Genomic DNA, 23,413 nt, shown 5'->3' with positions numbered 1-23,413 from the left:
CACATCCACCTCAATTCCTTTAGAAACATGGCTAAACATGCTCCAGAAGTTATTTCATATTAACAAGGAGCAAAAGAGGTTCTGCCTAAATACCAGGAGCACTCCTGTGCTGTGCAGGTGACGGAGCAGTGGCACAGGCTGCCCAGAGGCCATGGGGTCTCCTCCTTGGGGATCTCCAGAAGCAACTTGGATGTGGCCCTGCTGGAGCAGGGGCTGGAGCAGATGGGTCCTGAGGTTCCTGCTAACCTCAGCCAGCCTGTGATTCTGTGAAACCAGCAGCTAAAGGTAGCAATAAGTCAACTCTATGGCATAAAAGCCAAATTTCTGCTTTGATTACACAATCTTGGTTGCTTTCTTTCTACAGCGTTTTAAGGTTTATCAGGAAATCTGTTGCATTCCTGGCTTGTCAATTAGTAGGTTTTCTCACCACGTTTTCCAATTAGTTCACTGGGCACGCAAGGACTAATTACAGTGTACTAGTATAGGAAAAGCCTGTATGTTTCAATATGAATAAATTATTAACAGAAAGAATTTAGTACCTTAGGTTTATTGTGGGAGTCTGTATCATACAGTCAATTAAATACATTAATTATTAGAAAAAGAAAGGGTTCGTGACAACTTTTCACAGATATTCTTCAGGAGCACATCATACTTTTCTGTCCCTCATCACTTCTGATGTACTGGGGTTGCAAGTACAGGAGTACAAGCCTAAAACTGTCCCCACCAGACACTTGACTTATGCAAACCTTCTTCCCTCTAATAATTTAGTAACTTCATTTGTGAATGTTTAAAGAGATTAATTTGACAAACGCAGTAAGTTTTCACTGAATGTTTGCAACTAGCAACACCTCCAGCAATGTGCCCTCTGTAAATGCACCACAAGAACCCCCAGGTCTGTTTGCCCTACCACCCACACACTTTCTTTCCAAGCCTGAGACAACAGCAGTGCCTTACTCCACCCCACCAACCAGTAACCCTTCAGCCTCAGAACACATTCTTAATTCTCTTACTCCTTCCACCACATTAAAGGCCATTCCCCAAGCCCAATATCTCCCTCATCTTTCCCATGACACCTCCTGACTTTCTTTCAAGTAAGACCACAGCAATCTCATCTTCTACACACCTCATATTTACAAACCGCAGCCCGCTTCCATCATTTACCACATATTCTCATATTCAGACCACGTCTTCTTATCTTTGCATTTCCAAAGTACGGATCACACCAAATTCATACTTCCCTCACAGACCAGGACTTCAGCCCTAACCACTTCTCTCAAGTCAAAAAGGGCCTGAGGAGCCTTCAAAGTGAACAGTACTGTAAACTAAGCAGACCTCTCCCTAATCTTTTGCTAATCTTGTATCTACAGTTAAACTGTAATTTATTCCGTCTGGTACAAGATTTAATTAAAGTCAAAAGTGTATTTAGTTTGCTGACATATGCTGTTGCTATCATCCAATGAGCCCAGCTGTGAAATTCTGCCCCCTCACATCACCTTCCCACTACCCTCTACAGAACAAGGTACTGGCATTACTGTTTCCTTAAATTTCAAGAACACAAAGCATTGCAACCACAACTCGATAAGCTTCTGAGAACTCTCAACGCAAGATTTGCTTTCAATAGGTTATTTTAAAAACAATCAGAAGCTGTGACTTGGTTCTAAAGTCAACCGCTTTAAATCAGACAAAGCTTATTCCATGTGGGCCACAGATCTCGTCCTAGATGTGGTTTCATGAACTTTCCTGCAACAAGAGTAGAAGCCTCTATAAAACTTAACTGGAGCTCAAGAAAAATGATGCAAGAAAAGAAGAAAGGAAAAAAACATCAGAAGGACTCATCCAGGTAGGATTGCTGTTTACATAACTGCATTGGAAACAGGAGATAATCATAAACCTCATTATGGATTTAAAATATAAGCTACTTAATAACCTTCACCTCAGAACTGTCACCATTTAAGGGATGGCGGTGGAGAGGAATCTGGTCCTCTACTCAGCTACTTCTGCATTAGCTGCTTGTAAAACATTAATTAAAACAGATTTTTCTTTAGAAACAGATGAAAAATATTTTCAACACAGGAACAGTAAAGAAAATCACAAGAAAAAACAGTAAATCCTTTCCCAAATCTGTCTACTGTTTTCACTCTTTTGATTCTTTTATATTTGTTTCCTTGTTCTGTTGTCTTTCATTTCAATGTTCCATCTAGCTTCCTTCCTTTCCTGCTAACATATGCCCTGAGACCCCAGCTGCTTATCATACCTATAAAAAGTACAGCGAACATCATTAGGTTTAACACATTGCTCTGATAACAAAGACAATAAAGTTCAACAGTCTTCTAATTGCTTCAACAGATTTGGGTTTAAACTAGAAATGTCCATTTGTCAACAGACTAGCAGGCTGCCATTTGTAGAAGTTTATATATAGTTTATGATAGTTTATAGTTGATAGTCATGTGCCCAGAAAAATCAAATCTTACCCTTAAACTTGGAAGAGAAATTCTCTAACTTCCTCCACTTGCAGAGCAGTAGCTCTGACTAACCCAAACACCTGCACATTGCATTTAATTTCTCCAGCCTTTCATTTCACATGCAGCATAGTCCTTACCTTTCCCCCTGTTTTGAAGGGACAGCATTACTTCCATTTTTAAATAGCTACAAATTCTATATTGCAAACTTTGCTACCCTTAAAAATGTAGTAGCTTTGATTTGCAGTTTATCCTTTTTTATCAGGATGCTGAATCTAAGGATAAAACAAACAGGAAACCCACAAAACAGAAAAAAACAACTTTGACTAGTTTCTTGCTTGAAACAGTCAAGATATCATTTATTTGCATCACCTTACAAGCAGGAATGCCAATCTAGATGCTAGAATAGTTAATCTTTCATTAAAAATCAGAACACCAAATTAAGCTTTAGAGAGAAGGTGAAAAGGTTTGGGACAAATGCAACTCTTACAGGTGGCTGATTCATCTCAAGATTTCTCTCAGATCTGGGCAAAAATAAAATGACAAATAGCCTGCCAGCCATGAACTGAATGAAAACTGATGAAAATGCATCCTATTCTTACTGTAGATAGCTTTTGTACCTTCACTATTGCTTAAAGTATTTCTCCCTTCTGCAGGAAAATGAAAGCTTTTCTCCCCTATCCTCTGCTGTTAAGCACTATAGTCCTCCCCAGGATACAGAATAAGCAGACCAATAAACATCAAACGCACACAAGCATCCCATTAGCTGACTGACTCTGCTTCTCCATTATTCAACCATCACTAATTAAAGTTCTCTGTGTAAGGTTCTAAAAGGGTAGCATGGTACGCTCACTTAACTGGAACTATTTTAAGCACAATTTGACTTGGCAAAGTGGATATCTAGGTTTAAGTAAACAATTTTAATCTTGCCTGCCTTCCTTTTTTTTTTTTTTTTCTTTTTTTTAAATGTTTCTCTTTCAAAAATGGATGTCTTTATTAGTGCAGCCATTAAAACACAATCTCCCCTTGCATATAGATTTTGTGATAAATGAGACAGTTCCCACTCATTAAAGATAAACGCAGTAGATGTTTTAAAATGCATTAATTCAAACCTAAAAAAATACTAGGAATGTAACAGGTGATCTTCCAACATTAGCAGCAATGCCTTATTTTATTATTTCCTAAGATTACTTAGCTGTTAGATAATACAGTATATTATTGGCATTTGCATTCTGAAAATGTTACATATTGTATTACTGATGCAATCTCATACTTGAGCTAAACCATCTGAATTTTTCAGCTACTGTAGCAGATTGCACTCTTTCAGACAACACAAAGCCTAACTTTGGTCCAACAGGAATCAGTAATTTAGTAAGAACAGATGAAAACAATAACATTTGTTAAGTAAAGCTCACAAAATGAATGTGTCTAGACACTGGTCTAGTTTTAAACTATGCTAGCAGCCATAAAACACAATAGCAGGCCAATTCCTTATAAAAATCTGACATTCCTTATAAAAGATCTGAAACAGTCGTGGGCGGCAGGCAGGTCTTTGTAGAGCACTTAGGCTTCCTATCATAGTATGGATTAAATTAGTTTCAGATAAGTTTCAGATGCTGATCTGAAACTTATCTGAAAATAAAAAAATTATGTTGCTTACATGCAAGTTTCTACTAACATTTCATACCACTTCAGTTACTGCTGCAAGATAAAGGCTCTCTGTTCCTACAGAAGGACATATGTCTTTAATATTCTCTTAACAACAGTAAAAAGATGCTACAGCACACTGTCTTTGTCTATTAACACAAACATCGTAAAACTGAATAAGGGCATTTAAATTTGGACTGGATACAAGCTAGAACAGTAGCTCTCAAAGATGATTAAACACAATCTGTCCTGAAGTCCACCTATCACTCTTTTCTTATTACAATAATACCACCATCTTACATACTGCTACTAATGCACACAATGTTATAGTGTCATTTATTACATTATTAATGCAACACTGTCTTGAACTAAAATAAAGAAGAACCCAATGATCTTCAGAGAGAGTTCAGTGCCTTTAAGCTTTTAACAATAGCTGCCAGAGACATCAGCCTGATAGCAGGGGCAAAAAACAAAAGCGGAGGAGTCAGAATTTGGAGACCACGAGCCAACCTAAAGAAATATTATCCTCCAATTCTAATTATATTCCTCATGTTAAGCAACAACAATCTCCAGTATTACAATCGTAATTCCAATTTCTGTTGACAGTCCCTTGAAAACTGACGGGGCCTTTCAGTAGATAGCAAGTAAAAATACACACAGCAGGAAAACTGCATGTTCAGAACACAGAGAGGTATAAGATTTACACCTGTAAAGAGATCTCACACATAGCTAGGTCGTGCCAGTTGATCAGTAGCTAAAATAGTCAATCGTGCAATAGAGAAATTCCCCAGAGCCTAAAACCCCCTTACTTGACAGAAGACATCTGCCATTTAATACACCCAAAGGAGAGACACGAGATCCATATATACCACTAATCCTTTTTGTTGTTGTTGTTGGACCTGTGTAATACCAAAACCTGCTAACCTCGTAAGAAAATCGTATCATACCTTGGTGGCCTCTTCACATTCCAGAGAAGAGAAAAACGCTTGTGTCCAGGAGATCACAAACGATTACTGTTCTCTTATTTCATTAATCTCATTATTTTGGCTGGAGTACGATTGGAAGAAAGCAAAGGGAATACTCTGGCAATTACAAGGCAAGTAAATAACAAGTTTAACTTGTTATTATTCAGAAGAAAATTTTATGAAACAACTTGCTCATAGAAATTTGTCATAAATTAAAACTTCTTATTGTTTAATGGAATTGTTACAACCCATTGGCTGCACAAACATCCCATAAAAGACAAGTACGTCACTGCAATTATATGCACTTAGTTGAAAACAATCCTTGAGGTACGAATGGCAACACTGCTGTCAAAAGTGCACATAAGCAGAAGAAAAAAAAAAAAAGGAGGCATGTTGAAAAAAGGCTTTATAAATGAAAGGAAAAATAGGACAAATCACACCAACAGTCACATTTTTCATCTTGTATAATAAAAGAAGAAGCCAACACACACTCAGCAGTAGTTAAAAAATGATTGTCACTCACCAGCTACAATTTTCTTCTATACTACAATAGCCAAAGCAACACTACAACTCAGCAATCAGTGTCCAGAATAGTATTTTTATATTTCTTCACACATTCATCTTCAAATTGTTTTGTACTACACTTATTTACCTCCTATGCCAAAACAAATAACTTTGGACAGAAACTTCAAAGTCTAGAAAGAATAAAAGAGGAAATACAGAATCATCTAGCTAACTCAAGACCAACCCCTGTCATTTTATAGTATTTACATACAAAACTTACTGTGTAATGTAACCTTCAAGGCTCTGTTATTCCAGAATCTGATTTAGCTCATTAGATGTAAAATACTGCAGGTAGCTGCTTCTGGATCACAACTGCAAAGGAACAGTTCCTTGTCTAAATGCAACAGCTGAACTACCCAGACCATCCAGGATATAATTTGGGGTAAAGTCACTCGGAATGCAATTTATTTTTTAAAATTCTTTATCTGTATCAAAACATTAACATCAGCTTGCCTATCCCAACAGGAACTTCAGCAATTTGAGCAGGAAGTTGGAGGTCTATTCAAAGTAAGGCATCTATGTGTAACATCTGAAAGAAGGAAGAAGTCATACGACTCAAGGACTCGCCCATTTTATCCAAAACTGACCTACATCACTCTAATTAGTCAATGTTTTCCTCATAGCTTTCACATTTGAATTGGGAAAACAGGATAACATGCTCATTCTTGCATCACACAGTCTAAATAAATAAGCAGACCATCTCCTACAGCAAAACTTCCACCAAATACCAGTACATCTCAACAAAAAACAGTTCCATTTTGGCCACACCTCTTTGACAGACTCAATACAGAATCAACTCCCTTGGGGTAAGAGAGCATTTAAAAGGAAGCCTATGCCTGTTAGCCAAAAAAATGACGGTAAAAGCACATCTGAACCCTTTCAAATATAAATTATATTCCCATTATCTTTCACAGCAGTTCTCTCGTGCATTAGAACGACTAGCTTTTAGGCACACAAGAAGTTCAGCGACAGCCTAAATGGAGAACTTCTGAGTTCAAACAGATGTGTGCTTTGGCTCTCTATAAAAATAACACATGTAGCCCAGCTTGCTTTTCTGCAGAGAGACTGGAGCAACAATGCAGCTCAAAATGAGTTTGTGCTCCTTCAAGCTCAGACTGATGCATATGCATCTGGCTCAAGTGCACTGCTGCTGATGTCTGTCAGCAGTTTGGATGACAAGCATCCCCAATCCACATCCGAAAAGTGCGACGCGGCAGTCCGATGCCTTACCTGCAGGTCTGTCTTCAGCCATTTGGAGTCAAACCTGGCCTGAGCAGCCAGACAGAAAGATTCCGAGGACATCTTCCCTTCTCCAGCCTCCTCTCCAGGCTGGCCGAGCAGCCCCACCTGCCACACAACGACACAGACAGCCAACCAGCACGTGAGATAAGCCACACAAGGTTATTTTCGTCCTAGCCACGACGGCCTCCGCTTCATCTTTCAATACCACCCCTCCCCCCCCCCCCGGCCCCGGAGCTCAGACCCCCCCAACGCCGGACAGGTCAACGTGCTCGGAGCAGAGCACCGCCGGACCACCGCCCCCCAGCAGCCCCGCTCCCCTCCCCGTGACGCCCCGAGGGCAGCGCCCGCGGCCTAACGCTGCCCCTCACCCAAGGCACAGCGGATCGATGGCGGATTACGCAAGACACCGGTCAGCGGCCAGCGGGGCCGCCTCACTCGCCGTTCCCTCCCCGGGGCTCAGCCCCTCCCCCGCACGGCCGCCCCACCCCCACACTGCGGCCATATCCACGGGGCTGAGCCAGGCGATGGGGGGTGGGGGTTGGTTCCCTTGGTAGTTCACCCCCACCTCGCGGCAGCGGACGGAGACGTCAGGGTACGACCAGCACTCACCGAGCGCCCGCGATGGTGGTGGCGGTGGCGGCGGCTCCCCGGCCCGCTCTGTCACCGCCCGCTATCCCCGGATTAATCCTCGCCCCTCCTTCCCGCTCCCGCCCGTCCCCCCCCCCCCACCCTCCTCCGCCGACAGCGGCGCTGAACGTTCCCTCCCTCGACACTGGAAACTGGGGAAGCACAGCCCCCTGCTCCCCCCATACACACATACGTCAACGAGGCTATCGACAAATCAGGAAGGGAGAGAGGCGGGACATCCGGTGCGAACCATCGAGAGGAGCGGCGCAATGGAGATAGACGGGTCAAGCGGAGAGGGGTGGGGGGATGACCCTCGGCCTCCTGGTTCTGGGTCTTGATGCTCCTGTCTCAGCGCCTGTCACCGTGGTGGATGAGGGCAAACCCCAGGGCGGCTGGGTGGTAAAGGTGTCATAACGGAACAGCCAGGCCTGGGGTTGTTAATGTGCACTGCAGATGGAGCCTAAATCAATCCAAGAGTAGCAAAGTAACAGTCACAGATTCACAGAATAGCCAGGGTTGGAAAGGACCTCAAGGATCATGAATCTCCAACCCCCTGCTACAGGCAGGGCCACCAACCTCCACATTCAATACTAGACCAGGCTGCCCAGGGCCCCATCCAACCTGGCCTTGAGCACCTCCAGGGATGGGGCATCCACAACCTCTCTGGGCAGCCTGTTCCAGCACCTCACCACTCTCTCTGTAAAGAACTTCCCCCTGACATCCAACCTAAATCTTCCCTCCCTCAACTTCAAACCATTTCCCCTTGTCCTGCAGTTTTCTACCCTCTCAAAGAGTTGATTCCCTTCCTGTTTGTAGGCTCTGAAAGGCTGCAATGAGGTCACCCTGCAGCCTTCTTTTCTCCAGGCTGAACAAGCCCAGCTCCCTCAGCCTGTCTTCGTAGAGGAGGAGCTCCAGCCCCCTGATCATCTTTGTGGCCCTCCTCTGGACTCTCTCCAGCAGCTCCCTGTCTTTCTGGGGAGCTGTTGGAGGGGGCTCCATACCTGGACACAGTACTCCAGATGGGGCCTCACAAGAGCAGAGTAGAGAGAGACAATCACCTACAATCACTTCCCTGTCCCTGCTGGCCACCCCTCTTCTGATGGGATATATTCCCTTTAGAGACCAGCTTCAGTTCCACATAAATAAAACCACAATTTCAAAGCAAAAGGATCAGTAGTGAGCAGTTCATTGGCAACCAAAGTGGCAGAAACAGCCTGAAGAAGTGAGGCCAAAGGAAAGGGTTGTGCTGGATGGAGTACGAAGAAGGGAGGTGGGCTTGGCAGGTGGGAAGAAAACTAGCCTTGGCCAACTCTAGCATGTGAAACCACAGGCTGCACATCCATGAAATTCTGACATGACTGGGACCCATACCAGCATTTAGACAAAGATACATAATATTTATTATTATTATTTATTATTGTTGTTGTTGTTGTTTAAGAAACAAGACATGGAGTTGTTGGAGCGGGTCCAGAGGAAGGCCACGAAGATAATCAGAGTGCTGGAGCACCTCTCCTATAAAGATGGGCTGAGGCAGCTAGGCTTGTTCAGCCTAGAGAAGAGAAAGCTCCAGGGAGACCTCATTGTGGCCTTCCAGTAGCTAAAGAGGCCCATGAGAAACATGGAGAGGGACTTTGTCCTGTAATGTAGGGATAGGACAAGAGCTTTAAAATAAAGATGGGTAAATTTAAATAGGTTTAAACCAGACATTAGGAACAAATTCTTCACAGTGAGTGCAGTGAGGCACTGGAACATATTGCCCAGAGAAGCTGTGGATTCCTGTTGTGGTTTAACCCAACAATAGCTCATCACCATGCAGCCTTTTGCTTGCTACTCTCTTTCTGCCCCAACATGGTATGAAGGAGAGAATTGGAAAGAAAATAGAATTTGATAGTTGAGATAAAAAACTATTTACTCAGACAAAAGAGGGTATGGAAATACAAATGCAATTTTATATATGTAGTTTTATATATATGTATATATAAACATACACATATGTATGCATAATTGCAACACAATTACTTGCCAACCAAAGCCCCGCTAGCAATGCTAGGTCTCACCCCCTGCCAACTGTCACCCCTCAACCCCAGAGCAACAGGCAGCTGTGGTCAACTACCTACAACTCCATGGCTTTCCATGTGGTTTCACATGGTATGGAATGGCCCCTGGCCTAATTCAAGCCACATGTACTAGATTTTCCCGGCCACCCTGGCTGCATAGTAAAGGTGGTGGCTCTTCCCCAGGTGTGCTTCCAACGGTCATGGATTCATAGAATTACCAAGGCTGGAAAAGATCTCCAAGATCATCCAATCCAAATGTCCACCTACCACCAGTATTTCCCTGCTAAGCCATGTCCCTTATTACAACATCTAAATGTTTTTAAACACCTCTAGGGACAGTGACTCCACCATCTCCCTGCTTAGCCCACTCCAGCACCTGACCACTCTTTTGGAGAATGCATTTTTCCTAATATCCAACCTGAATCTCCCTGACACAACATTCTATCTAGTCCTATTGCTAGTTACATGAAGAAGAGGCCGGCCCCTTCTTGTCATAGCCTCCTTTCTGATCACTGTAGAGAGCTACAAGGTGTCCCCTGAGCATCTTCTTCTCCAGACTCAACAATCCCAGTTCCTTCAGCTACTCCCTGTAAGACCTGTGCTCCAGACCCTTCACAGCTTCATTGCCCTTCTCTAGACACACTCTGGGACCTTGATGTCTTATTGTAGTGCAAGGCTCAAAACTGAACACAGCACTGCAGTTGCAGCCTCAATAGAGACAAGCACCAGGGGATAATCACTTCCCTGCTCCTGCTAGCAGCACTATTTCTGATACAATCCAGGATGCTATCGGACTTCTCAGCTCCCTGGACACACTGCTGGCTCATTTCAGCCAAGTGTCAACCAACACCCCCAGGTCCATTTCTTCCACACAGTCTTTCAGCCACTCTGCCCCAAGCCTGTAGCACTCCCTAGAGTTGTTGTGGCCAAAGTGTAGGACCTGGCACTTGACCTTGCTGAACTTCATCCCATCCCTTAGTTGTTGTCAGCAACAACCAAGACTTTGATGTGCTATTAATGCTGTTTGGGCTGAAACCAAGATGATGCCCCATTCCTGGTTCAAGACATATTGCATGGGGCCCTGGGCAGTCTGATCTAATGAGTGGCAACCTGCCCACATCCATGGGACTGGAATCAGATGAGCTTTCAGGTCCCTTCAACCTAAGCCATTTTGTGATTCTAAGAAACACTGTAATAATTATTACTGGTAAAGAATAGTGAATTTGACTATCTGGTGTTCATTTTCGAGGTAACAGAAAAGATGCTGCTATGACCTAGCTGCTCAGCTTGTCAATCACAATGGACCTCCCTGAAGTCAAGACCTGGTCTCCTTAAGTGAAATGCTGTACAGCATTTCTGAACTGCCTGAAATTTCATATAAAATATAGAAAGTTCTAATTTCACATTACTCTCTGAAACTTAAAAATATGAACCTTTAAAAACAAAAGTAGTTTCCCTTGAAAAATCTGCCCAAGTGTGAGCACGTCAAAAGCTTCATGTTAAATATGAGGGAACTGAAAGTTCTGTTACATGTTTCATGTCGTGTCTACTCTGGCTAGTCCATATGGCCTAGTCCATAGGCCACGGACTAGCACACCAGGATGGGAAATGTTTTAGTCTCCTCTTTCCTAGTAGTCTGGAAATGTAAGGAAATAGTTATATTTTCATATTAAAATAATTTTAAAAAGCACTTTGCAATTCACAGAGGCCAAACTAGAAGGAATTAGTACAACCTGGTTGAAACAATAGTCCCCACTGATTATGCCTATTGCTTTAAATTATTTGCAAGTTGGATCTCATTGAGGTACTTTGCATGAGCTACTGTCTCTGTTATTTGTTTGTTTGGCTCTCCAAAAATGTCATTTGCATACCTTTCAGACATATTTCTTACTTTTATTAAATAGCAAGCAGCAGTAATCTTCTGGTGCTCTTGATGAAAATAGTTTGAAGAGTGCATAACTAGCTAACTTGTAAGACTTGAATCTCTAGTCCAATTAGCAGGTAGTCACTGGGTTCAAGAAATAACAAAACATATTTGGGTGCAGTAACTATGGAGATTCAACAGATGGAAATACTTTTGAAGAATTTGTGGATTATTTTGTATTTCCAGATTTAGATTTCACTTTTGATGAGTAATTTTAATTTGCATTTGAAATGTGCTGTAATAGCATGGTACAATCTCAAATGACATCTTATTTACAGAAATACTATGTACCCATCAAATTTTCCACAGAGAAAAGTATGCTCAGTAAAACAGCTTCAATAATTACTTTGATGACATGAATAAAAATCATTTTATTTTAACAAATAATCAGAAAATACAAAGGCTCTGATGCCTGCAGTTTGTCCTTATACACAGTATTTTATTAATAATTTTACCAGTAAATAAGTTATTGTGAAGTTGTTTAAATGACAACGCTTTGTTGTTTCTCTACTGAATGCCCAAGGCAGTGAAGGTGGTAATACAGGCATCTGACAGACTTCTGAAGGCAAGTAGCTGAACTGCTGTTGGCTGTTGGCCACTCCACAGCCAAGCACTCCACTCTTATGATGCATATTTCCATCTCAAAGCAGGATTATGTGATCCTTTAAATCAGTTCTCCAGGCATCATTCTCTGTGTATCAGCTTGCTAAAGCAACCTACATTAAACTCAAGAAGATGATTAAGTAGATTTGATGTCCCTGTCTTAGAGACACCAACATCCTCAGGAGTTGCAGGGCAGGCAGCTAGTGATGGTGGAAGAAGGCTCTCAGCTTCCACTGCAAGTCTGCCAAAACCTTCACAATATTTTCTTGTTTACTCTAGAGAAATGAACAAATGTGGAAAAATATAATTTCCATGGACAGATACAGTCAGTCATTCACATGTATCTGCTTCAGGGCATATTATCAAATCGCTGTTAATACAGATTAAAGAAAAAAGTGAATATATCAGAATGCTTTCTAAGAGGATCCCTCTCCGCTGCACTTCTTAGAGCGCTTGCAAACAATACAGTGTGCTCTAAAAATGCCTGGCTTTGTGCAAGAGACCTCTCTTTTGCTGTGAACGTGTTGCAGGGGACGCAGTAGCTGCCACAAAAGAAGAACAAATGAACAAATGATGGGAATGATATTTTTTTTAATCATCAAGGACCAAAAACATCAAAGTATATGTTTATATGAAATCAGTATCCAATCCTACCTACAAACATTTCAGGTATATCTGTTCAATTTTTACTAATAAATATTTTTCAATGTGTTATAACAGCAGTGAAATATGGGGCATTCTTTTTTTCTCATTTGATCTCAATAATTGTTATGCACGGGGAAGAGACAGAAAACCATCTCTGTAAGAGCAGCACCCAACTGTTCACTGCAAGACAATGCTTTTTTTGTTTGCAATTTTTTTCAAGAGCTATTTGTGTTGAGCTCTCCCACTGAGCTTGGAAGTCTTTGTGTATTATTATCCGCAAAAAATACAAAATCCAGTCCATTCTGAGCTTAAAACAGGTCACAAAGAATTTCCTGGCTTATTCTTAGTGATGAAGGCTTTCCCAAAGAAAGTAAGAAACTTCTACAATTAGCCTTTATTATTTTGAACTGAACTGTGAGCCAAAATTTCAGTTTTACACAATAAAAGCTCATGATGAGGACCATTATTTCTTCATTTTATTATTTGTAAAGAATGCTGTCAGTTCAAATTGGTCAGTACATATTATTCCACATCAGTGCTTCCTACTGAGAGAAAACAGAGCAGAGTAAGAACGTAAAAGGATTCTCCTCCTCCTCACACGCTAGTATTTCCATATAGTCATCATGACAGTTACTAGTAGCCATTTTTATTACTGAAAAAAGAAATATGATTTACATAAGCAGAACAACCAAACAAAGAAAGCAGCTTCCGTGTTCAAAAACCAAAGCCTTTCATGATCAGTACCCCAATCCTCTTTCCCTGTGCATCCTCAGGACAACAAAACAACATCCGCCTCTACACATGACTTTCTGCTCCTTTCCCACCTGCAGTGCTACCTCTCACTTTTTTCTCTGTTCTAACCCATAGGCTTCACGTTCATCCACACACCCAAGATGATCTCACTCCACCTTTACTGGACAGTGACATATGCCCATTTGAGTTTGTAAAATGTACTGTTCCACTATAACATAGAATTAAGTTAAATCTGCCCCTTCTTTTTGCTTTACCTCGATCTTAATGACAAATATTGTTTACACACAGAACTTCAGCACGCTTTTCTCTTGTAACATTTTTATTTTGTGAAGCATTCTACCTAAAAATCACAGAGCATTGTACAGTTGATACAGTTCAATTGCAAAGGTGGTGCTGGGAAAGCAATTTGTGGTATTAAAAAGAAATGAAGGATAGAGCAATTAAAAACTGTCACAATAAAGCCACACTTTCCAAAGGTAGCTAATTAGACTCCATTGTTAATTACATTTTGAACAGTTAATTATTTTGAAAACTAAGGTGAATCCTGTCCTAATTAAAGCAAGCAATAAAGTTTTTGTTCTCTTAGCTCAAAATTCAGCCTCATGTACCTTACATTGCTCATCCAGTGCCAAATACACTTGTTTTCGTTCTCCCAGAAGAATGCTATCCCAACAGTTAATTCTTCAGGTGACATCCCCCATTACAGAGAAGAAAGGTTGTTTTGCCTCCCCCAGGCCAGCCCCAGTTTTTCTGTCCAGAAATATTCTTGCTTTACAGCCCAAACCAGTCTGATCTGATTTGCATCTCTGAACACAGGAAAAAGGAATTAATTCTCTGTTTCTGTGTCTGTTCTTTAAATTATCAATTCAAAATATTCATTTCATAAAGTATTTGAGATAGATGTTGCTCTCTGACTCACATATTAGCTTTGGAAATGCCAGCTTGAGTATACTCATTAGGCAGATCTTCAGGAGACTTTGGAAATAAATGCTACATAAACATTCAGATATCCAGTACAGACCTATGGAAATGAGAAGAATTTGTTATACACGAAAGGGTATAGCAGAATTTCATATTGCTGTTCATCAACAAACATTAGATTTTCAAAATCATCAAGATGGCATTTTAAAATCCACCAAAGCATCAAGGAAATGCTACTATCAGTACCAATCCATTTTGTTTTGCATTGAAATTCATTTTACTATTACTCTGACCTGTAAAGTGAGGACAGAATGGTCTCTCTTATCATAATATTGTGCAAATAGATTATCAGTAGGTGAATGCGTTCTGACTGGCAGAAGGCTAGTTGCCTGGTTAATGTTCAGAAGGTAACCCATCACAGACACTGCAACATGCTTCACAGTCAGTATCCAATTAGGGCAGCGAGTACATTCTGAACTCTGAGTTTAAGCAGATAAACAAAAATGTTTATTTCCCCCTAAATTAGAATGCATAGAGTAGTTCATTGCAGAAGACTTAGGAACAAAATTGAAATGATTTGGCAAAATGAGAGAAGCATTAGATCACTCGAAGATCTAGACTTCAAGTCTATGCCCTTTAGATAGTATAGGTGGATATAGGAGGATGAAATTTTGCTAGACAGAGATAGGAACAATATCCTTTAGCCAATAATCAAAGCATGAGAAAAATCTCCAACAATATAAGAAGGTATGATGCTAATTTTAATTCTTTCCATTTACAAGCTACCAAGTATTGAGTTTCTTCTAATGCTTGGAAGATGGCCAAAAACATTTTAGCTTTTATACGGGGAAACGCTACGAACACTGATGGGAATCTTTACTCATTTAAACAGGAAAGGAAGCAGTGTTTCTATAAAGAGTTTGTTAACCTACAGCCATATGGTATCCTTCCATACAGAAGTGCTTCATAAGGAAAAAAAAAAACAAACTTACTTAAAGAAAAACGTTTGAATATGTTGGACTTATGCCACACTTTGTCCTTGCTGCCTTGTGCTAAGAGAGGTATTAGCAGCCAAATAGAAAGGTCAAGGACAGGTTGATGAAAGCATAAGCCCAGGGATATCCGTGGGGGACAGGAGGAAAGGGAATCAAGATAATTTGTTGAATCTGTCCCTAATATGTACAGTGAATACCAGCACAAAACAGCCTCAATCTGCATGGCTTTTGAATCAGGAAACTGACCACGGCTCCCCTTCCTCAGATGTGTAAGAACAGTTGTAGACAATCTCTGTCATGTTTTTCCAGTGTGCCAATTTATAAAAGGAGATTTTTGCTCCTTCTTTGTTTTGCCAACTCTCACCCCATTATTACAATTGCAGGAAGTATTTTATTCCCAAGGGAGAATCACATGATATTTCAGCCATGTTAATGTGTTTTGTACCCTAAAAATTGAGAGAGGGGATGCCAACATCATGGGTGATCTAAAATGATGTAACTTGTTCAAATAGGAAGGAAAACAGCCCACCCAGACATTGTGTGATTCATCTTGTTCCTGTGCTAGTCTCTGTTGGCTCTGTGGAATGTGCTGAGCAAGCAAATTCAAGTATTTCAAGCAAGAGCATTCACACCTAATTTTCTGCTTCAGGAGAGAGCACTAAATCCTAGGTAGTGCTTGTAACTTCCTCCTAATGCTTTCTTCAGTATGATAGTTTTGTGTCACCAGATCACGAACAGATCACAGATTTGTCTCTCTGTCATGCTATTTCAACGTCTAAACTATCAGTATTTTTGAAAAAATAGACCTTGAAAGGTTTTTTCATCTTATTTTGTTCATAATGCTTTGATGAATATTACAACCAGGAAACCTGCAGCACTGGTAAACAAGCCTCTTTAAGTCTTCTCTTCCCTACTTAAGATGAATTTCTGGCCCATCTGCTGCCATTATATAAGATTTTAATAAATGTCTTGACAGGGATCTCTTGGAAAGAGTCCAGCGAAGGGCCACGAAGATGGTGAAGGGCCTGGAGCATCTCCCCTATGAGGAAAGGCTGAGTGAACTGGGTCTGTTCAGCCTTGAGAAAAGGAGACTGAGAGAGGACCTGATCCAGGTCTATAAATATCTAAGGTGTGGGGGGTAGAATGGAGAGGCCGGACTCTTTTCAGTGGTGAGTGGAGACAGGACAAGGGGAAACGGCCGGAAACTGGAGCATAGGAAGTTCTGCACAAATGTGCGCAAGAACTTCTTTACAGTGAGGTGACGGAGCACTGGAACAGGCTGCCCAGGGAGGTGGTGGAGTCTCCTTCTCTGGAGATGTTCAAGACCTGCCTGGATGCCTACCTGTGCGACCTGCTGTAGGGAACCTGCTTTGGCAGGGGGTTGGACTCAATGATCTCTGGAGGTCCCTTCCAACCCCTACAATTCTGTGATTCTGTGATTCTGTGTGATTCTGTCTATGAAGCCTTTTCTATGAGGTTGATTGACTGCTATGGTATAAAGCTGAGATGTCTACACCATGATGGTAAGACTCCAGCCTTATCCCTGCACACAGTAGCTCCTAGTATTTGTCTGTAGTTTTCACCCTGTATACACATACATTTCAAAGCATTGAATGTACGTATGTTCCCTCCTCCACCATCCAAAGAATGTGATCTCTGTTCCTACGTCCATCTCAAATGGTCTCTAGCTTTTGACATGATATGTTTGAGACATCAATGTTTTATAAAGCCTTTACTGTATCAACCCTTCTTGATGGTACATTCATTCTACTTCTCCTACATCCTCTTTTCTCTTCAATTTTGTTATTTATTCACACAGCTGAAGAGGAGCAGAGAAAACCTGAGCTGGCTTTGAAGCTCATATACTACATTTATAGGATATCCAAGAGGTACAATACAATATCCAAGAGTTTATGGCCTTGCACATTTACAGCTAACTAATTCTGAGGCTGGCATTAATGGAGTCATTTATTAATATGTTATTAATAAATAACTTTTTGTAGGTAAAAAGATCCTTTAACTTTTAAGAATTACTCAGTCACGTAAGCTTCCTTCCTGTTTTAAGGATAGGCAGCTGAATTTCCATCTGGGGTCGTATTTACTTCTCACCTGGGTAATACAAATGAAGATACAAAGTTTGATATTGATTAAATCAGGTATAAATGATTTACAGTGGTACATACTACACATATGTGGAGAGGAATGAGCAGGATTACACAGCCAAAATAGAAAACTATCAGAAACTCTAGAACAAACTTTTTTTTATTGTAACCAGTGATCCTCAGTTCTCAACTCACGCTTCGTAAAATACAGAGAGGTCTCATTTTGGCTAATATCAGCCATTCTCCACTAGGAGAGTCCAGTCCTTTGGACTGTCTTGGTTCTCTCAATGATCTTTAAGAATATATGAAGAAGAAAAATTTTAAAAAAAACCATGAAGAAGAAAGGTCATAGCACTCCAGTCTCATTTCTGTGTTAATTCTGATAATGAATTCATTCTACTCATTCCATCTATGTTAATTCTGATGTGTTGTGTTAGACTTGGCCCTCTGGAAATAACAAACTGGATGTAGTTCACATTTTGTGTGGTTTTTGACTTTAGAATTTCCTGGTTAGAAAATGGTAGTTCAGAATGGCCACTAAAAATTCCCTGAAATATCAGAATAGTATTCCTCCCAAGTTTAAACAAATTTCATTAACCTTGGCCACTACAGCAAAAATATCAACACGAATGCATTGCTTTGTCTTATAGTAAGTTTTCATTGTTTAATATCAAAATATCAGGCTAGGATAAAGAGTTTCAAGTGCCCCTAAAAAACGTGTTAAGAAAAAAGTAATTCCAAAATACAAAATAACAGCATGGATAACAAATGTGTTACTCCACCTGGGAGCATGTTGAGTTCTTTAAGCCTGCAGCCACAGCAGTGCAGCCTGTTCTCTGCTTTTTTCACTTCCTTCTGTTCTTTGGATACAAAAGAAGGCTGAAAAGAATCTGCTGTCTATTTGCGTTATTCATTAACTGCTAAATTAATAGCCATTTCCTTCCACCTTTCCCTCTGGGTACCAGATGCATGAGTTGCTCAGACCTCAGTCCAAGAAAATAACATGCCCCTGAGACATGTTGTCCCAAAGGGCGTTCTTCTGACATGTGGCATGGTGAAGTCACTTGCAGAAGAGAAGTCACAGCACAGAGAGGGTGAAACAAAGTTTGGCTATGGCAGCACGAAGGCAAATGTTCCGAACACGAGCAAAAGGCAAGAGCTAAAAAGGCCTACCCACACACATGTTGCTGCACATCAACCAACTCTTTCCCTAATTTTTCAGCTTTTACAGATTGTCTGGAGTGTTGGAGACCATGCTGAGGTAATATCCTCACCACTATGTCAATCCCCTATTTATACGAAATATTGTAAAGTAGAAGATGCTACATATATATGTGCAAGTGTTCCCCGTGCTCAGGAATAAGTGCAAGTTTTTATTGTCATCAACATTTTGAATAAAATGGTATTTTACAATAGATTTTAGCATCCTTTGCTATTCTGTGAAAGTGTTACACACTTTATTAGCTGCAAGTTAGCTTGACTGATAGAGACCAATGGAGCCAACAGCAGCTGACAGCTCTCAAGAAGACCAGACCTTCAACTGAGTAGCATAAGTGGCATAAGTAGCCTCACAGATACTTCGAGTGGTCAAAAGTACATAAAGGCAGTTTTGCAGACTTGCATTTGCACAACCAACTACAATTCCAGCAGCTAATATATCACCAGTGCCTCTGCATGTAGCAAAGATTTGTAGATTGCTGGCATTACATCCTGTTTAAGTGGAATTTTAGTAGAAATGAGGGCACTGATGTAGCTTTAGTATTTCACTGCTCTAAAACAACAACAAAAAAAGAACATTCTACAGCTGCTTTTGTACTACTAAACTATTCCTTAGTAATTTTGATGTATTCTAGATTACAGTGATCATGAATACAGAAAATGTGGACAGACTCTAAGGGCTGCTTTGCCTTACTTCATTGGCAAATAGCTCCAGATATTAAATCTAAATGACAGTCTTGTTAGATAAGTTTATCTAAAAAGGGTTGCTACTTGGCTGAATTAAGTCAGTTAGACCTTTAAGCATAAAATGTCCACCATATAAATGCAATAAAGACTACACTAGTTTTAATATGTCTAAAATATTACACCAGCAAAATAATGAATAATAATAATGGAAAGAGTACAAAACAAGTAGCTCTGCTAATGCAAATTATTTTGCACATATTAATTTGGCTTTGCTGTTTAGGTTTTCAAAGCCTTCTTTCCGAACTCTTCCAGAGACACAGAGTAAATATGATTTTGCATTGTAAAACATTTTTGCCTATGTTATATGCAAATATTATGTTCAGAGTAAGCTCCTGTGTATTGCCTTGACATACCCACCTCACACATGAAAACAGATGAGAAATGGTCTACAGTTAGTCTGTAGACTAACAAGTCAGCCAGAAAATAAAACAGCAAATGATCCATTTTTTTATCAATCAGCACCATTTATCATGAAAGCATTTTGCTTGGCATCTTAAGTATGTAACAGAATTGCCCTATAAATCAAAGGTCACAGCTCTTGAGAAGTCCTGATCTTCTGTTCTTATGTCTTTTAGAATGCCATGTTGACCACACAAGCTTCACTACTGTCATCACTATAATGTATAGCACTTTGCTGTGTACTTCAGTAATAATGTCAGTTGATTTCTGCTTTCAGTTCAGAAGCAAACACGTGACTTCCTCTATTTTGAGTTACAAACCTTAATGTAAGCATTTTTCTGAAATATGTTCAGCAACCAAGGTATTACTAGAGAACAACAAGAAGGTTAAGAAAAGTACAGCAGTTCCAGTGCAATGAGCATCAGAATAGCACTAAAGGAAAACTGAAAACTGTAACTAAACAGAACAGACTGAATTTCTGAAGAATGTTACCATCTGTCTGACCATTGCCCACTTGGAGCACATGCTTATAGACCTAATCTGCACAAATCATATCTTTCATTTTCCATCCTACAGGTACTGCTGTGTCATGGCTAAATCCAGAACGATTTTACCACTGCATTTTTCTGAGCAGAAAGTCTCATAAATTACTTATATTCCTAAAAATATCCTCTAGCATTTACAGCATACTATGTAAGCAGATGAACGACCTCCAGAGCACTTTGAGGAGAATCAATTAAAGATTTCTGAGCTGCAGCGACCAGATGGCCAAGTCTGAGACCACATCTGGACTGCCAGAAATTTAAGCAAACCGCGTTATCTCAGTGTGCAAAAATATCCCAAGAAAAATCCCAGATGATCCAATAAACTTGAAAAAATCCTCTCCAGTTCTAAAATAGGCTTATGGGTATAAAGGGATCGATGCCTGGGAGAGGCGCCAGAGATTTATGCAACCACTGCATTTGAAACTGATCGACAATGAGGGCTAACAGCTTTGAGTATTTTGGAGCTCGCCCACTTTTCTCACCCAAGAGATCAAGGGCAGGAGATTATGACCAGCCCTACCACAACCAGACAGAAGAAAAATTTTAGGAGATGCAGCTCTGGCTGGATGCCTTACAGGTAATTAGATTCATATTTCCAGTACTTTACCTGCATATTTAGAGGTGGAGTTATACTGCAGCAGTTAAAAATAAATGAATGCATTAGATTAATATAAATTGCAAAAAATCTGTTGCTTTCTAGGACACTAGGAGGCTTCCCACAGAGATGGAAGTAGGGTATTTCTTCTATAGTCACAAAAGCCTTCCTTAACTTCGAACATGTAAGAGGTCTGGTGACAGGGACCTATTTCAGTGGTTGATTCAATGTCCTTCTTATATAAGAGTTCTTCTGCCTTTCCATGCCAAAAAAAAAAAACAAAACAGCTGAAATACTCACCTTCTGTATTTTTAGTAGGAAGGGCCATGGCCATAAGTTTCATGGAATTCAAATATGGCCACTTCTGCTTCTCTGTCCAAGGTCTGTTTATGTAATTTTTAGGATGTTGAATGAACTCAAGACCTGGCTCAGAGGCCACGTTGCGTGATGCAGCTGAGCCTGCCAAGAGCAAGGCCCACCAGCCTGCAGCAGGACCAGCAGGCAGAACAAACACTGTGCAAGGCTCTGAGCATCCATTCATGTGGTGAGAAAGGTCTCTGGAAGATGCTCGCCAGCATCTCAGGGCAGCAGTTAGATGGCCAGAACACAAGGAAGTGTGACAGAGAAATTCAGGCGCTGTAATCCATGAGAGCAAAGCTACTGAGATCAGTAGAGGAGGACTGAATACTCTGAACACAAGGACAGCAATAGACTTTGTGTCCCTGAACCAAATACAGACTCATGGTGCACAGGTGAGTGAGAAAAGCTGGCCAGACATAAGGGTTCTTCTTCAAGAAATGCTTTCTGAGCATCTCCCACCGAGTTGCATTTAAACACAACTATAACAACTTCAACAAATGTAATTTCTGCAACTTGCTTTGAGCATTTCAGAATTGCTGTGTCATCCAGTCCATTTTCCAGTATAGCATAGGCTGTAAAATTTTGAGTGTCTGATTCCAATTTTATGTCTTTGAGATCAAACATGAATGCTATAAATACACACCTGTTCTAGATGTGAAGATGTCAAGAAATGAAGAACTGTCGGAGGGTCAAAGTGTGTCTTCCTGCAGCTCCTGAGAATTGGCTGCATAGGCTCCAGGCTAATCCATAGTGCAGCTGCCAAGCCTGTAAGAAGCACCTCAAATAAAGTGATTTTTGGATGACGCTTCTGGTCTGGGTCACTGCCTAAGCCTCACAGCAGTTTCCCCATGCATTCCCTGTGATTGAGACCCTGACTTGCTGTCTTAACTTCAAGCTTGGTCTCAGAACTGACTCACCACTGTGGACTTGTCCAGTGGTCTGGGCTGCTGGATGAACCCGCTGATGTTCAACCCAGCAGGTCCGCAGCTCTTATCAGTGAAGAGACTTCTACTGTCCTACTGTCACAACCAGCTCTCCTCCCTTTATGGTTACTGCTCCCAGACCAGTTCTTCCATTATTTCTCTTGGGAGCTTGCTTCAAAGGTTCATCTATGCTAAGGACAGTTCACTATTGCTAAGGAAAAATCAAGAAATACACCTCTTTCTAACCGGTACACTCACTCTTGATGTTTTTTCCCACTGAACTGAAAAAAGTCAATACCTGCTCCCCATGAAGGAAGGGATTCTATGTTTTGATCAGATCACCCTCTGCTGCATGCTGAGATGTTGTTTGCTATCAGACATTTTCTTTTATCTCTCAGACAATTTACAAGACCCATCACTAGCTTTTCAGCATTTTTTTAAAAACATTATGAGCAGAACTACAAAAAGTAGTAGGGTAGATAACTGCAGGACAGGTACCCTATCTACAAAAGGGTAGATAACAGCAGGACAAGGGGAATTGGTTTGAAGTTGAGGGAGGGAAGATTTAGGTTGGATGTCAGGGGGAAGTTCTTTACAGAGAGAGTGGTGAGGTACTGGAACAGGCTGCCCAGAGAGGCTGTGGATGCCCCGTCCCTGGAGGTGTTCAAGACCAGGTTGGATGGGGCCCTGGGCAGCCTGGTCTAGTATTGAATGTGGAGGTTGGTGGCCCTGCATGTGGCAGGAGGTTGGAGATTCATGATCCTTGAGATCCCTTCCAACCCTGGCCATTCTGTGATTCTGTGATACACATTCTATTTCAGTATGCTATATACAACGCTTCATGCACAGATGTTTTTTTTTGTCTCCCAGTACCTATCCCCATAAATCCCTTTTGCTTTGGTTTATCCAAATCACACATTTATATGCTTGTCCAGTAAAGCACCTAATCCTATTCACAGCAAACTGCTTTTGAGGATATAGTTCCCCTCTCTCTTCTTACCCGGCTTCCACTCCCATTCTACAAGTGGTAATCAGCCATACTTGCTCTTTGGCTGAATTTCACAAAACCCAAATTAGCTGACAGTGCACGTTCCTCTGAATGATGGGAGCAGAATATTCTTC

General features: G+C 40.9%; 1 protein-coding gene across 4 annotated transcripts in view; it reads right to left on the bottom strand.

Moving 5' to 3' along the window:
* The window catches only part of HERC2 (HECT and RLD domain containing E3 ubiquitin protein ligase 2), a 103,115-nt gene extending 95,521 nt beyond the window's left edge, over positions 1–7,594 (bottom strand). For 3 of the 4 annotated variants that reach the window (XM_048963836.1, XM_048963865.1, XM_048963855.1), the window contains exons 1-2: positions 7,487–7,594; positions 6,866–6,982 (exon numbers count right to left, since the gene is read on the bottom strand). In XM_048963836.1, the coding sequence (XP_048819793.1) occupies positions 6,866–6,937 (72 nt within the window). In that variant the 5' untranslated portion in view covers positions 6,938–6,982; positions 7,487–7,594. Of the gene's footprint in view, positions 1–6,865; positions 6,983–7,245; positions 7,340–7,486 lie in introns of those variants that run through there. The other variant, XM_048963845.1, reaches the window with a different exon arrangement.
* Positions 7,595–23,413: the final 15,819 nt, after the last annotated feature.

Source organism: Lagopus muta, chromosome 1, assembly GCF_023343835.1.
Source record: "Lagopus muta isolate bLagMut1 chromosome 1, bLagMut1 primary, whole genome shotgun sequence".
NCBI lineage: Eukaryota > Metazoa > Chordata > Aves > Galliformes > Phasianidae > Lagopus > Lagopus muta.
This window is presented reverse-complemented; position numbering and strand designations above follow the sequence as displayed.